This window comes from Ptychodera flava, chromosome 22, assembly GCF_041260155.1.
Source record: "Ptychodera flava strain L36383 chromosome 22, AS_Pfla_20210202, whole genome shotgun sequence".
NCBI lineage: Eukaryota > Metazoa > Hemichordata > Enteropneusta > Ptychoderidae > Ptychodera > Ptychodera flava.
In genome coordinates this window covers 18,670,887-18,685,428 of record NC_091949.1, presented here as the reverse complement: position 1 = coordinate 18,685,428, position 14,542 = coordinate 18,670,887, and the positions used below count along the sequence as shown (strand labels likewise).

At 36.4% G+C, this 14,542-nt stretch overlaps 1 protein-coding gene across 4 annotated transcripts in view; it reads left to right on the top strand.

Moving 5' to 3' along the window:
- Positions 1–952: 952 nt before the first annotated feature.
- Positions 953–14,542, top strand: part of LOC139122880 (uncharacterized) — a 28,589-nt gene continuing 14,999 nt past the window's right edge. The window contains exons 1-10 of one of the 4 annotated variants that reach the window (XM_070688708.1): positions 976–1,104; positions 2,203–2,325; positions 3,418–3,481; positions 7,273–7,410; positions 7,805–7,895; positions 9,113–9,190; positions 9,697–9,808; positions 10,571–10,643; positions 11,837–11,913; positions 13,213–13,285. In XM_070688708.1, the coding sequence (XP_070544809.1) occupies positions 3,458–3,481; positions 7,273–7,410; positions 7,805–7,895; positions 9,113–9,190; positions 9,697–9,808; positions 10,571–10,643; positions 11,837–11,913; positions 13,213–13,285 (666 nt within the window). In that variant the 5' untranslated portion in view covers positions 976–1,104; positions 2,203–2,325; positions 3,418–3,457. Of the gene's footprint in view, positions 1,105–2,202; positions 2,326–2,375; positions 2,531–3,417; positions 3,482–7,272; positions 7,411–7,804; positions 7,896–9,112; positions 9,191–9,696; positions 9,809–10,570; positions 10,644–11,836; positions 11,914–13,212; positions 13,286–14,542 lie in introns of those variants that run through there. The other 3 variants (XM_070688706.1, XM_070688709.1, XM_070688707.1) reach the window with 3 other exon arrangements.

The window sequence follows — 14,542 nt, the reverse complement described above, 5'->3', positions numbered from 1 at the left end:
GCAGTAACACTAATATGTGCTTTTGGACAATTCAGCATCATCAGGGACCGTGACACAAGAAGATTCATTGTCTATGTGTTCAAATTGTTACAATTTTAGAGTTGCCCTTTCACCAAGCTGGAGAGGAAAAGTTCGGGACAAGGAATATTTTAAGTAAATAACAGTTGGCAAAAGGTTGAAAATTGTGCCAAATATCTCTCAATTTTTAACAAAGTTAATCTTTCAACCAATTTAATTGTATATAGGTTCACACATCTTATCAACCTGTTCACCTTGATTCCCTGTGGACAAGTCCGCCATCACCATCTGTAACGATGGATTTGGGCCAAACCATGGCGGTGAACGGGTTAAAAACAATTGGAATGTACAAATATCTATAGTGGTGAAAGGTTTCAGTACATTCTTGCATAAATTTTTCCTTTCGTCTGACCAGTGTCCACATATGTTCCTTTTTATGGCAGTATTAAATGGAATTTTGAGTTTTTATTTGTGATATTAAATATTATCAGATTTGCCCTTTGCTGTTTTTAATCAAATGCCAAATAGAATGAACTAGGGCATCTCATATGAATGTGACCTACAAACAAATATGTGAAGCAGTTAGCAGTATGTGTGACCAGGAAACTATTTTTATTTATCTTGGTATCTGTAATTATTTGACTAAGATTGTGTTTTCTTATGGCATTTATGCAAGTTCTAGAGACTTAATTTCAGAGAGAAGTTCAATGTTTTCAGTCTCAGCTTGACTGAAAAAGTGAAGAAAAGACTTTGCAAAGTTCTTCACATATTTCCAATCAACGTGAAAGAACCAAAAGTCGATTAATTAAATTTAAAACCCACTGCATAACCCTTCCTTATATACTACAAAGCAATTGACAAGAAGAGGTGTAAGTGTGGACGGGAGGTCCGAGTGGGCGTCCAAGAGCGCCCCCTTGCCTTGAGATCCAGTTATGGTCCAGCGGGCAACAGATTTCGTTCATCCATAATTCAACATGGCCGGCCGTTTGTTTATGTCAGCTGCTTTGCTATTGTGATTAATCGGCCTTGTATTTTAGCCGCCGTAAAACTTCTTTAAAAGTCGGAGACTTCACTTCAAGCTGATCGGTAAGTATTTGAGTCGCGAAAACTTAAGTGCTCGCCAACGTCGATCGGTACGTTCCATAAGAACATGGGAGATTGATTGGCTGGATCGATATTAATTGTGATGGACGGGTCTGAAATGTAAAACATTATCAGTGTGAGAGTTAGGAACAAGTGTGAGCGATTAGGATGCAAGAAAAGGGCATGAAGAAATGTCGCTGTCGACCTTCAGTACAATAAATCTGATGCTTGCAGGGCTATTTTGATCATAGGCAATCTCAAAGTAGGCGATTTTTCAGTGTACATGCCATGTACAGGAAGCCCTGGGCCCATGCTCGAAATGGGAGGACACGTCGGTGCACGTACGTATGGCACAGCAAGATATTGTCAGCTGAGAATGTCATTTTGTGCTTGGTTTTCGCACAGGTTATCGTAAAGTTGCTTGGATAGTCGTTCCGAGGCGGGCGGCCGCAGGTCGCCGTTTACTTGGAAAAAACGGCGACCTGCGGCCGCCCGCCTCGGAACGACTATCCAAGCAACTTTACGATAACCTGTGGGTTTTCGTAGCAGAGAATTTTATCTGATTGTTGACGGTGGAGGGACTGTGATCGCCTTGTGAGGAGTGAACCCAACACCTCACGGTGTACGGGGGTCTTTTGTACATCGGTCATGCACGACCCGCTACGGGTCCGAACAGCGTACGACCTGTGCACAGGTGTATCGGTTTAAGTTTGCGCGGTGATGTTGCAACTTGTTAAAGTTTTACAAGCGGACTTGATTGTTGACATTTGATCGGGGTTGTATCCAAACATTTCGTCGTCAGGATTACGACGGCAGGGAAATGGAATCTCTTTTCCCAACTTCACGTAGGATTAAAATACTTTCCAGCCTCACATGTTTTGTGTGAAAGTTGCTGAAGTGTATTTTGAGGGCCCTTTTCATATTTTCTGAATTTTGTGATAGACGCACACAATGTATACCAAAAGTGGCTTTATCATATCAATAACAGTCAAGTATGTAGGCGAACAATGTTTACATCCAGTTTGCCCATCAGGTGTTTAAGCTTTTTGGCCAACTTGTATATTGCTCTTATAAATAGATATTTTTTTTCTCGTTTTTCAGTTAAAATCCTCACATAAGTCTGTAATCTGCTGGAAAGTCCGATTATCGTCTGCAAATAACTCAAGGGTAAACAGAAAAATATACTTTAACAGAGCTGTGCAAGGCGACCATGCTATTTGGCAAGTTAGTACATGTTTATGAATGACCAGTAAAAGCCACTTAGGGGAATAGGTAATGACTGCTTAAGCTGGGAGGGCTTTCATGCAAAAACATTGCTCAGGGAGGCAGATCGGCAGAGAACATGATCGACACTGTCAAAAAAAATTAATTCTTGACCATGGATGAGGCCTGGATGATTGGAATGTGAATAATTTTGCATTGCAGAGAGGTGAGACCAGTGTGTTTACAGGGGGATGCTCATATATGTTTGTAGTTCACATTTTGTGCTAATAGTAAACAGCAAAGTGTAGGACACATTCCTGAGACTGGCAGTGAACGAGCTAATGTCCTCACCTTGAATGCAGCATTGATTTTCAATTAACTGAATGGCAAGTTACCTTCAGTTTTAGGGTGGATGCCAGACATTTGAACTGTGCTGTGTACGTTTTGCACATGTTGCAGTTCCTGAATTCTAAATCTTGAATTGCTTGTATTTTAAGAAGCCCTGCCCAAGATTTCCGTACAGAAGTGACCACCTTAGCAAATTTTACCTTTTGCAATATATTCAATAGTTTTTATGCTGTGAGGTAAAAAAAGTTCCCATGTTCAGTTGTACTTGCATATTGTGCAATCAGGATGTAAAATTTTATGAAATTGCATGGCTTCTTGGACGGTTTTTTTTTTTTGAGAAAGGACTTAAAAGTCTTTAGGCGAAACAAACATGCTCCTTATTTAACTTAATACTGAGACACTATTTTCCTGCTAATATGCCGTCAGTTTGGTACAACTGTGAGACAGGTCCAGTGTGGTTCCCATAGTGTGCAAGGTGCATGTCCCATTATCATTTTGATTAAATTTAGACATTGGTCACTTTTCTAGGTCTCTCATACAATAGATGCAGAAGTTTGACTGCAATCCAGTTTTCAATCGCAGGTGATCATGTTTGGAAGTTCATCCATTGTCCATCTTGTCACTGTGCCAAAATTGCTGTCGTTACTTTTGTGGCAGTGTGAGTCTATACAAATTCTTTACATCTGTTCTTGTTTGACGTCTCCAATTGACATGCATTTTTACACCATTGACGTTACAATTTCCTTTTTTTCTCCTTGTACGCAGGAAGCAGTGATGTCAGAACATTGAGAAGGAAAAACACAAGATGGCCTTCAGTTCGGTTTTACAGGTATGTTTATCAAAACTTGTTCTACATTTATTTGCTTGTTAACAAAACTAAAGGTACTTTCAAGTTTTGAAACCTGAGCCATAGTGGGTGGTTTTTGTTCTCAGGATGACAAGTTACTCCATGCAAGAGTAAAGGAAACAGTAATACATATCACTTTTCTTGACAGTGTTTTGGTTCTTTGTGATAGCTGTATGGATCGTATCTTGTATCTCCAGTCAGGAATATTTCTTCTTATGAAAGAGTGGCTTGATAACTTGGTGTAATTATTCACTTTTGATCCCGTGTTTTGGTACTGACCGTTCAGAAAGCATTGAATAGTTTTGATGAATCAATTCTGACTTGAAAGTACCGGTAGAACACTATTGCATCGGCTGTAAAAGTGGTAAAAGAAGATGAAAAGATCTTTTTGTGAAAACCACTGAAACATTTTTATACTATCGATAAATTTACAAATAGCTTTTTCATCTGTATCCATACTGATAATTTTAAAATGTTGCAGTGGTCAGGGTAGGAATTTTAAATTCTACTATCTTAGATTTGTAGTAATGTTAACCAAGGTTTATTATGTATGATTATTATCTATTATGAAACAAATCTCCCATGATTTGATCCTCCCCAATCAACAGCCAGACAAATTATTGATAATGAGAGTATAACAGTATTTATAAAAACTTGTAGGTTGAGGATAAGACCTTGAAATAAAATTCTAACAACAGAAGTCGTAACATCAAAATTCGCCATCTTGTCCTCAGTTGTCCTTTTGTGTATCATCCGCAAATAAAACAAGGCGTGAAATAGCTTACAAAGATACAATAATGTGGGCATGTCCTGTGACAGTCATTAATTATTGACAGACCAATAATGTCAACGTGTTGTCTGTTTAAGGGTAAAGCCAATTGATAATCAATGTGTGTTTAGTACTTGGATAAAACTAGCATTTAAACCTAACAACTTGACATCCTGGTAACAGGATAACCATCAATTTGCTAGGATGACCTGTACCTAGGTTAGAGGTCAAAGTTTGATGTTATAAAGCGGCGCCGTAAGTGATTTTTGACTTTACAAATTTTTAAATACTTCCAGTCTTTTAATTTTGCAAATTTGCTGAAAGCATCATTCCATCATAATTTGTGTGAACATATAGACAAAAGGTAAGATATTGAAATGTATGGCTGGAATCAAAAGAACAAACAAACGAGCTTTTGCAAACATCAACACTGTCGTTATGGATATAAAAAACAAAATTTCAACCTGTGCCAAGGAACAGACAAGTTTGACTTTCGGTGATAAGAGACCAGAACAAAAATAAGTTTTCTTAGGTCAGCGTTTACAAAATAAAAATAACAAAGTGCACCTCAAATGTAGAAAGCTACGTGGCTAGAAATATCAGGGAAAATCTTTCACAGCTGTGATGTCGTCATGGAAACAAGCAGATTTTAGGCGACCTGCTGTCAGTTGATAATAGGTCAAACAAATTATGAAAGGTTTTAACATCAGGAGGGATACAATGCCACAGCAACTGATAAGGTCTGCCACAGTGGGGAGCCTGCACCCGATATTTTACAAGAAATCAAAAATCATTTTCTGAAAAGGATGTTAGATAACAATGACATCACAAATGGAAAAAAATTACCTTAAAATGATAAAATTTAACTCTTGCGAATGTGCATTATTTTTTATTTTAAAATTTGACAATATCGATGATTTTTTGGTGAATATTTGAGAAATCTTGGTGAGCCATTGTTGATTGTCCCTTATTCTTTGGTTAGTATCTCTGGACAACTGTAGAACAGTGGTTCCAGTCTGCCGTATTGGTATAATATACTTGTCCTGGATACCTTTCATAATCACTCAATGGAAATGTACCCCCTAGGAATATTCTGAATCGCAATATGACCATGTCTATTCCATGATCCCAGTATCCTTCAGTGTTATTGTTATCTGCTAAACTCAAAGCCTCCACCCCCACCAGCTCTACAGCTTTGGTTTAACCTAAGTCCTCTGTAGTTTGGATATAGATCAGTGTACATTGATAAAAAAATGATTTACTCTGGCTTATAATTCCATTCTTGCCAGCATCCTGAAGTTGCCCTTTAGCTGTAAATGCCCCAGGAAGCTCAGAATTGTTCCCCATTATTTTTAAATGAAAATTGTAATAATCGAAATCCTGTCAAGGAAATTGCTTCTTGTCACACATCAATCTAATATTTCATTCAAATATTGACTAACTGGCGTGTTGAAGCAGGGGAGTTTATGGCTTGACCAGCTCCAGCTCCTGTAGGCTGATAACAATATTAGTAGAACTTGTAGAATTAATATAGACACAGCCATGTACTGTCAACATTTATGAAAGGAACTAGGGAATTTGTCAGAGTAATTGTACATCGGTTTCATATTTGTTCAGTGTACCGAGTGCGGTGTTTCATCAACAGAACAACCAAAGGGCTGTTAACAGGGCAATTTTCTGACCTTCATTAGAGTATGACTCAAATACTCGACTGCATTTTCTGTTAAAAGTAATTCTGTTTGGTCAAAGGAAACACAGTTGTTACTCTTGATACCTGTTGCATGTGTTTCCAAGTGCAATTCTGATGCAGTTCTTTTCCTTTTACAATCTAACATGGCTGAGTAGAAATATAAGTTTAGTTCCAATATTGTCAAAGTGTATTTCTGCGTAGTCTTTGGGCGGATGATATTACTTCAAGTTTTGGATATTAAAAAAGCAGAATATGTGTCATTGCAAAATATCTCATAAAGTATGACATTTTTTTGGTAGAACACAAACAAAACCGGAAAATGAACCGGTAGTTTCAGTTCTGCTCCTGAAATGGCCATGGATATTATCACAGCCCTGGAGCCTTACTATTAGCGTATTCCTTTATCTATTCAAGATAGTTTTCTATCAAAATTAAATAGAGCAGTGTATATGGTTTGATGTTGTGTAGTGCATCTTGTAGATCCCCCTGACCATGCCAACTGATTTTATTGAAATTCATGTCATTGCTAAGAAAGCTAACAGCCTCTTTCAGTAAATCTGAAGCATATTTATTTCCCTGTCGATGTTTTCAGATTTTATCTCCAAAGCAATACGTAATTGTACATTCATTGATTTACCATTTAAAATTATTCACAGTCCTGAAAGAACCGCATTTAAGCTGTATAGCTTGGGGAAAAAATTGGTCAAAAATAATTTGGCTTGTTCGAAGCAATGTAAACATTAGGGAATTTTCGCATTGCCAATTTGTTACATGCTTTACAATCAGTAGTGTACAAAATATCATGAATATTGAAAATAAATCTTAAAAAATACAAATAAGTGGTGAATTTAACCCTTGAACCCCCATTTCAAGTGTAAAGGTCCATCTAAGTCCATGGAAAACAGTGATGTTTAACCAAAGTCTGTTGCTGAATGGGTGACAACTATTTCCTTATGTCCCAACTCTCATATGATGTTAGTGCTTCATCACCATGGTGACAGTTGTGATCAATAAAACTCGATATTCATATAAGCCTAAAGTCATGTTTAGAATGTTATTTTACAAATATTTAATGATGAAGTAAGGGAAGAAGAACAAATAAATATTTTGTACCCAACTTCAAGAGCATAACTTTTTGCTTTTGGTTCATAAAAAATTGTTGCCAAGACAGACTTTTGCTGAAATGCTAACTCATTCATCATTCCTATTAATAATTCAAACAACACACACAAACATGTTACTAAAGAATACAAATGCCTGCACTGGAGATTAATTAATATCATTGAACTCATTCAATTTTTTTTTTGTTTGCAGATGTACCTTGGCTGGGCCAATAGCATACTGCATGAGGACGGTGACATCATCGATGGGTTCCACCAATTACGTGATGGCAAAGTCTTCTGTAAGTTGCTGGATCTGTTGAATGGCAGTTCACTGCGAGATCAGATCCTGGTAAGCATACCATTACTTCTTTTCACCCTTTCACTACCATGGTTTGGCCCGAACCCATTGTTATCAATGGTGATTGTGGACCTGTTTACAGGGAATTAGGGGTGACCAGGTTAATAAGCCCATACAGTGTGAATTAGAACTTCTTCTTCTCTCAGTGCTTTAGAATTATAGTCTTTACATCAATTTTAATGGGAGTTCATCTGTACTAAAAATGCAAAAAAAAGTAAATTTTGATTTTTATCACAAAGGTAGGACAGTAAAATCCTCACTTACTACAAGAGCGTCAAAATGAACCCTGACAAGGGGAAGACCAGAAAATAATTGTAAAAAGTTGAGAGTGTGAATGTCTTTCCTTGAGGTGCATGCTACCTTAAGATTTTATGTTTTGTAACAGGACCCGGCCAATCAGGATGCAACAGTTACTGTACAAGCTGTCCTGGATCATCTCTTACAGAAGGGAGTAGAACTGAAAACAAACGCAAAAGGTTGGTGTTCTCAGAACAACTTTATGTGTTATCCTGAACAATTGTATCTGCCAACATATGTACTTTATTAGCGATTGTATCAACAGTGGTCGTACATGAATAATTTCAAACAGTTTTGATAGCCATACTACATATTGAAATCTAAAACACAAAGTGAAATACCCAGAAGTCTTTGTGTTTTTTATTCAAATTAATGACGTCAATTTTTTTCAACCAATCACTGCAAACTAATTGGATGATCATCTTATATGAAGTATGGCTGACCAGTTTCAAGAAATCTATAAGGGCAAAGATTTCATGTTAACTTCTCTGTAGCCATTCAAATATGATAAAATCCTCATCGTTTTATAATCCTTCCCGATGTCGGGTTCCGCTTTGCGATAGAAGTCAGCAGAGCTGTTACCACCCGTGGGTATCAAAATGATTGACCTGAAATATAAAGAAAGATATTTAAACAAATCAAAGCATAACACAATAAGTGCTAGATATAAATATTGGTGTCTTGTATCAATATGATAGTGCTCAGGAAAAGTGAACCACTGCCCTCTATATTCAAGTGCAGAATGACCACAGTGTTCAAATAATACCCATAATACCCTTTGTACAAGTTTACACATTCAGGGCAGACATAATATGACACTTTGCCCTTTAACCGAGATGGCCAGCTGTTGATGCATACAAAAGACTTAATCAGCATATCAAAATATTTGCATAAACTGGCTCACAGTAAATCCAACATACTCTGAACAAACTGAAAAATGTGTTTGCAGTTTACAGAGCACATGGCAAATCATTCAGTGACTTTGTCAAACAAGCAGACACTACACTTTGACTTCTGCTGATGAAGTAACTCATTACCTCTGAATTTTATCACAAAATGAGTAATAATGGGAGAACAACAGTGTTTTACAACCTGATGCCTTTACTGTACCCAAACATACATACATTACCAAAATGAATTTCGACATTGCACACATATTTTGACAATTTTTAAATAACTTAAAATTTTTGAAATCCTTGTTGTTTAATTTTACTCAGTTAATGGATGGTGAATTTGAAAAGTGTTGGATGTCAAAATATTTTCACCAGATTTTAATTAAACTATTTTCATGAGCTGGTTGGAAGAGTGTTCTGACATTGTGATGATGAGGATGTGTTGGTACGGGATAATATCTACAGCTGTTTTTGTGATTTGCTTTTGTTCCTTTTGTTGCTAGCCATCGTTGATGGGGAACTCAAAGGAATTTTGGATGTAATGTGGGCACTGATTTTACATTTCACAATACACTCACAAGGTTAGTATAAAACGCTGTGTTTTTCCTGATTTTTTTCTCAGTTTGAGTCTACCCCACACCCCCTCCCCTTGATTTGATAATAGTCTGCCATTTTGTTCGTTTTTGGTTACATTTTTCACAATTTTCATTTTCATGTGGATCAAATTGTGAAATTAAAAGATTCAATGAAAATTTTGAAGGTTGTTTCTTATCACTATTTCTCACTTTGTTATACCTGTTCGTTTTAGTTTAGTATGCAGTCATGCACATATTGTTGTTCAGTTTGAATCTAATGAGACTTTGAATAGTATACAAACTTGTTGAAGGAATTTGATTATGATTTTACTTACCGTTGATGACGTCTTTTAAGAATTCAGTTTGGTAATTACCTTGTGAATTCAAAATGATTTTTAGAATACGTTGCTCTAGAAAAAGTATATTTATGGCCTCCGTATGTCTGTGGTTAATTTTGTAGTTAATGAATATTACCAGATGTGTGTAAAAATTCATTTTTGCTTTTGTTTCAGAGAGGTCAGCGTATCAGAGGACTGTGTGGACCGGAAAGAAGTACTTGCTAGAGTGGTGTTCTGAAGAATTAACCGATGCTTCGTTTGATGCTAACAAGACACTTACTGTCAAGTGAGTTGTCGATCAAAACATTGAATTTGACGAGATTTGAACACATTGCATCTGTGGTGTCAGTGTTGGCCGTCATCTTGGGTCATTGACCCAAGATGACGTTGCACTGTCAGCACTACAGTGGAGAAAAAAGTATTTCATCCAGTTGAAGCATATGGTGTATTTTATTTGAAAAAAATATTCCCTTACCCATGAAGATTCATAATTTATGAAGTGGACATTGAGTTTAGCAATTCATAACCATAACATCATGAAGATTATAAAATGAAACTTTAAGATTAAAGGCCGAAAATGAATTTTGAAGGGTTGTGATTACCATGTGAAGGTGTCATTGTTTGGAGGTAGTGTTTTATAAAGAGTGTGAAAATTACCATTATTTAAGTATGAAAAGGTACCATTGCAATTTTTCTTGTGCACTCTTAATTTACAATTTAAAGTGGTTGCTTCACCAGTACAAATGTAGTTTATACCTGGGACTGTAGATTTAAATGGCACAGTGTTTTGTCATATGTCATGATAAACCGATTGAGCTTTGGTGTTGTATGGTTGATTCTGTCATGCATGCAAAAATGCTAATGTTCAAGAGAAAGAAGATGCTTGTTGATGTATGAAGAATTGCCATCAGTAATCACTCCTACATAAATTCTGAAGGTGAATGTTTCATCTTCACCAAACAAATGGGAAAGGCTTTTTGCAATGCATGTACAGGTAGTCCCATGGATCAACAAGACCTGACATTGACCTTTTATTCTCCTTTCACAGCTTTTCTGACAACAACTATCTCTCAAGTTTAATCTACAAATGCTGTCCATTTGAATTCTATGAAAACAATGCGGTAGGTGATCGTTTCTTTTTCCCCTTTAGAACATTGCTTTGACATGCCGAAAATTTCATAAAGGCATTAAAGTTGTGAAGGGCAGTTGGCGAATAGAGTTAGTCTGGTAATACAAGACAAGACGAGATGAACACAAAATCACAAAAAGTGGTAAATTGTCAGAGAAAATGAAATATCATTTCAATATGTTTGCTGAATTATATTTGTGAAAGTGAACCATATGACATTTCTCTGTCTGATTATAGTCTCTGTATGGTTATAGGGTGTTTATTTCTTCAATGAAAATTATGGACTATGAAAACAATTGAAATAAGATCCAAATGTTGCTCCCTTCACAGCGTGATTTGAAAACATCCTTATCATTTTTACATGAATAGTCAAAACAGAAACTTCATCATATGGTCATGCTGTTATTCTTACTCGGTGACACTGACAATTTGTGAGAATTCAGTATTAAGGATTGTCAGTGACTGGGTCAGAACCAATGGGTAAGAGAGTTCAGGTACACTTTGATTGCAAGTAGCAGTATTTGAATAAGTTGTGGCTATTCTTACTAACGTGGTCCTTCTTGAAGGAATTTGTTTCGTGTGAAAAAAAGCATCACTACGAATGATTGATGCAATCCAACAACAATGTAGATGTAATATTTCCGATTTAGATGTTTTCATGTTTGTCAGTGATAACATCACAAACTTCTCATTCAATTGAATAACCATGGGTGTTTTCCACTACACAGTTTGTTCTTACAACTACTTATTTCAAAATTCTATTTGTCTGTCTATTTAGTCATTATTTCTCATAATGGAATATTGTTTGAGCATGGCTACATAAATGCTGGTTGCAAAGCTGCTTCCATGTGTAATCTGGTTAAATTACTGTTTGTGGTGTTGAAGCAAAAGATAGACGGTGTATTTAAGTTTTCTATGGAATAAATGTTACATAGTCTTTCCAGCCATCATTTTCTACAAAGAAGATACTATTTCATGATCTTGTTATTTCAAAAATTTCAAAAAATGTATTCAATGTGGTGATGTTTACATCAATAACACCATGGTGGCAGAATTTTGTAAAAAATGATGGTATCTTTCGACCGGTATATTTTACATTCTGTAAACACAGAGAATTGCCATGCCTGTATGTTTCGCAAAAAGAGGTCACTTGAGATTTACAACTTACTTTTGCTGACTTTGCAGGATAAATATGTTATGAATTTAACAAATGCCTTGATTGAAGCTGAAGACAAACTTGGAATTAAAAAGTCATTTTTAAGGTAAGATTTTAAAGGTGTTGATTTATTTTCACAAGTGCACCTGTAACGAATTTTAAGTTCTTTAAATGTGGTGTAGTAAATTTGTCCAAACCTGTCAACTAATCTTATATTTTAATCAATCTGTAATAGGAGATCACCATAATCTGTAAGTGTTTGCAAAATATTTCTCTGAAGCTATCAACAGTCCGGGTCAGCTCCGAAATTGGAGACGCTATACCATAATATTTTCCCCTCTCATTAGCCAATCAGCGGCCAGCGCGCCATCAGTAAAAACTGTATTTCCTGGCAACCTCCACATGCGTCCTTCGTTACGTACGCCATACTGTGTCGAACTCCCGCGCCGTATTCTGTCATAATGTCGAACAGTTGTGTGGCCACTCCCGGGGGCCTCTCTGTCAAAACACAATTTCAAAATCGCGTACCAGTTTTATTCTGGCGAAGACAACCAAACCCAATATATCGCTGTGATTCCTAGACTCTGGCTTGAAGTCCTGCGAAATATAAATCGTGTACCTACACAGATCGTTAAGAATACCCCATTTGTATCGGAGATGGCAGCGATACAAATTCTACCGTATGGGGAACAGTTGTGTGGCCACTCTGTCAACACATTTTCAAAATCGCGTACCATTTTTAGTCTGCGTTTGACAACTACAAAACAGGTATCGTTTTAAAGCTCTGACATTGCTCTTCTTTCTTGCAAAATGTTATACGCGTACCTACACAAATAACCTTTATAACAGTATTTCTAATAGAGATGACGAACATCCACAAAATGATTCTCGGTACTTGAGCGAAATCGATAAACTGGGGTAGAAATGAATCGTCAATATTTCGAATATTTGTTCACTAATCGGACTCCTTGTTGGACATGACCTTCTACAGAACACGTGGATTATGTTGACTTTCGAAATTCGTCGAAATTCACAAGACAGGGGCTTAATAAGCGGCCCAAAACTGCCGATCACACTTGGTGGGTAATTTGTGACCCAGCGTGACCTGTACTTTATTAATGATGTAATCTGGTCGATGATTGGCTGAATGCCGGAATACATTATCATAATGAGTCTCCAATTTTGGAGCTGACCCGGACTGATCAAAAAACCTCTGTTTTATTTCACTGTTCAAGTAAAGTAATGTCTTATGATAGATTCTGTTTTATGCCATGATCCTTTTCACACATCGAAAGCTTACCAACAAAGTGAATAACTGTATTAATCAGTTTAACTGATCAGGATTTGAATTTCTTTGATTCTTGTATCTTCATGTTACGCTTTCTTTTTGAACAATTAATTGCAGTCCAGCTGATGTTATCAGCGGAAATTCAGACGATCATGCATTGCTATTGTACCTGGCTCTCTTGAAACGTAAGGTATGTGTATCAATCAATCAATCAGTTAATTAATAATTAATCAATTAATTGATCAGTCAATCAAACTATATTCTTCATGTACTTCCCTGATCCCCAGTAAGATAATGTTCTATTCATTGTTATCTGTGTTGTCCACCTGCCATCTAGTTTGGTCACATGATGTCACGGGAATCCCACACAACGAATATCACAATCTCGTTCAGTTAAATTAGATCTGAATGTACTTTGAACATATTAAAAAGTAATAACTTGTCTCCAGGCATGGCTGTATCCTATTTCAACAGAGTACCTATACAGCATCAACCACCCTGCACAGTCTATAAATATTGCATTCTCACATATGTCGTCATAATTCATGATAGATTTATACAGTTTGCATGTCACAACATAGGACAGCATTTTTTTTTGGAAAAAAAATGAAGTCCTGGTTTACATTTAGACCCATCGACCCAAGTTGACCCCCATGTACTTTGTACCCATAATACATTGTTATGCAAATCTCACAATTGAAACACAGTGTCTTCATAATATATGGCACTACCTGGTATATACAAATATTTGTCCATTGTCGTTTTGTCAATGTCTATAATTACGTTTTCCATATAATGGTACATACATTTGTGACAGAGTTATTTGTAGTGACAACTTACTCATGATGTTGTAAAATCATGAATTTTGGTCATATTTTACGTTCCACCAAAAATAAATATTTCTACTTTTTGTAATGAAATTTAAACTTCTTCACTTAAACATGGCAATAATAATGACCTAAAAAAACTGGTACCCAATATGAGTGAATTTAAATAAAGATTTAAAGTTAAAATATCAACATGTTCCATGACAAAGTTCAACATTGTGTGTGCTTATGAACTCAGCAGAACATCTATCAAATTTCAGCGTAGTTTTTCCCAGAAAAACTATGGCAACAACGTCCATGCTTTACACATGGATATGAACACATTGTCGACACTATATGAATCATGGACTTCCTCCATGCTGTAACTGCGATACTAGGTTTAATATCTGATTTGAGTACCTATTGAGCGTTACACACCACATGTATATTATAAAATTCACATCAGCTGATATTGTAAACAATCTGTCATTTGTACCTGGCTATGTTCCATGATCTCTGTTGAATTCTACATTGGGAAATGTCCCAACTGAGCTAGAAAGCTTGTATCACCATGCAAAGCCACCGAGTAGAATCTAATGTCAGCCTGGAAATCTTCAATATTAAGTGTGGTGTCATCATAT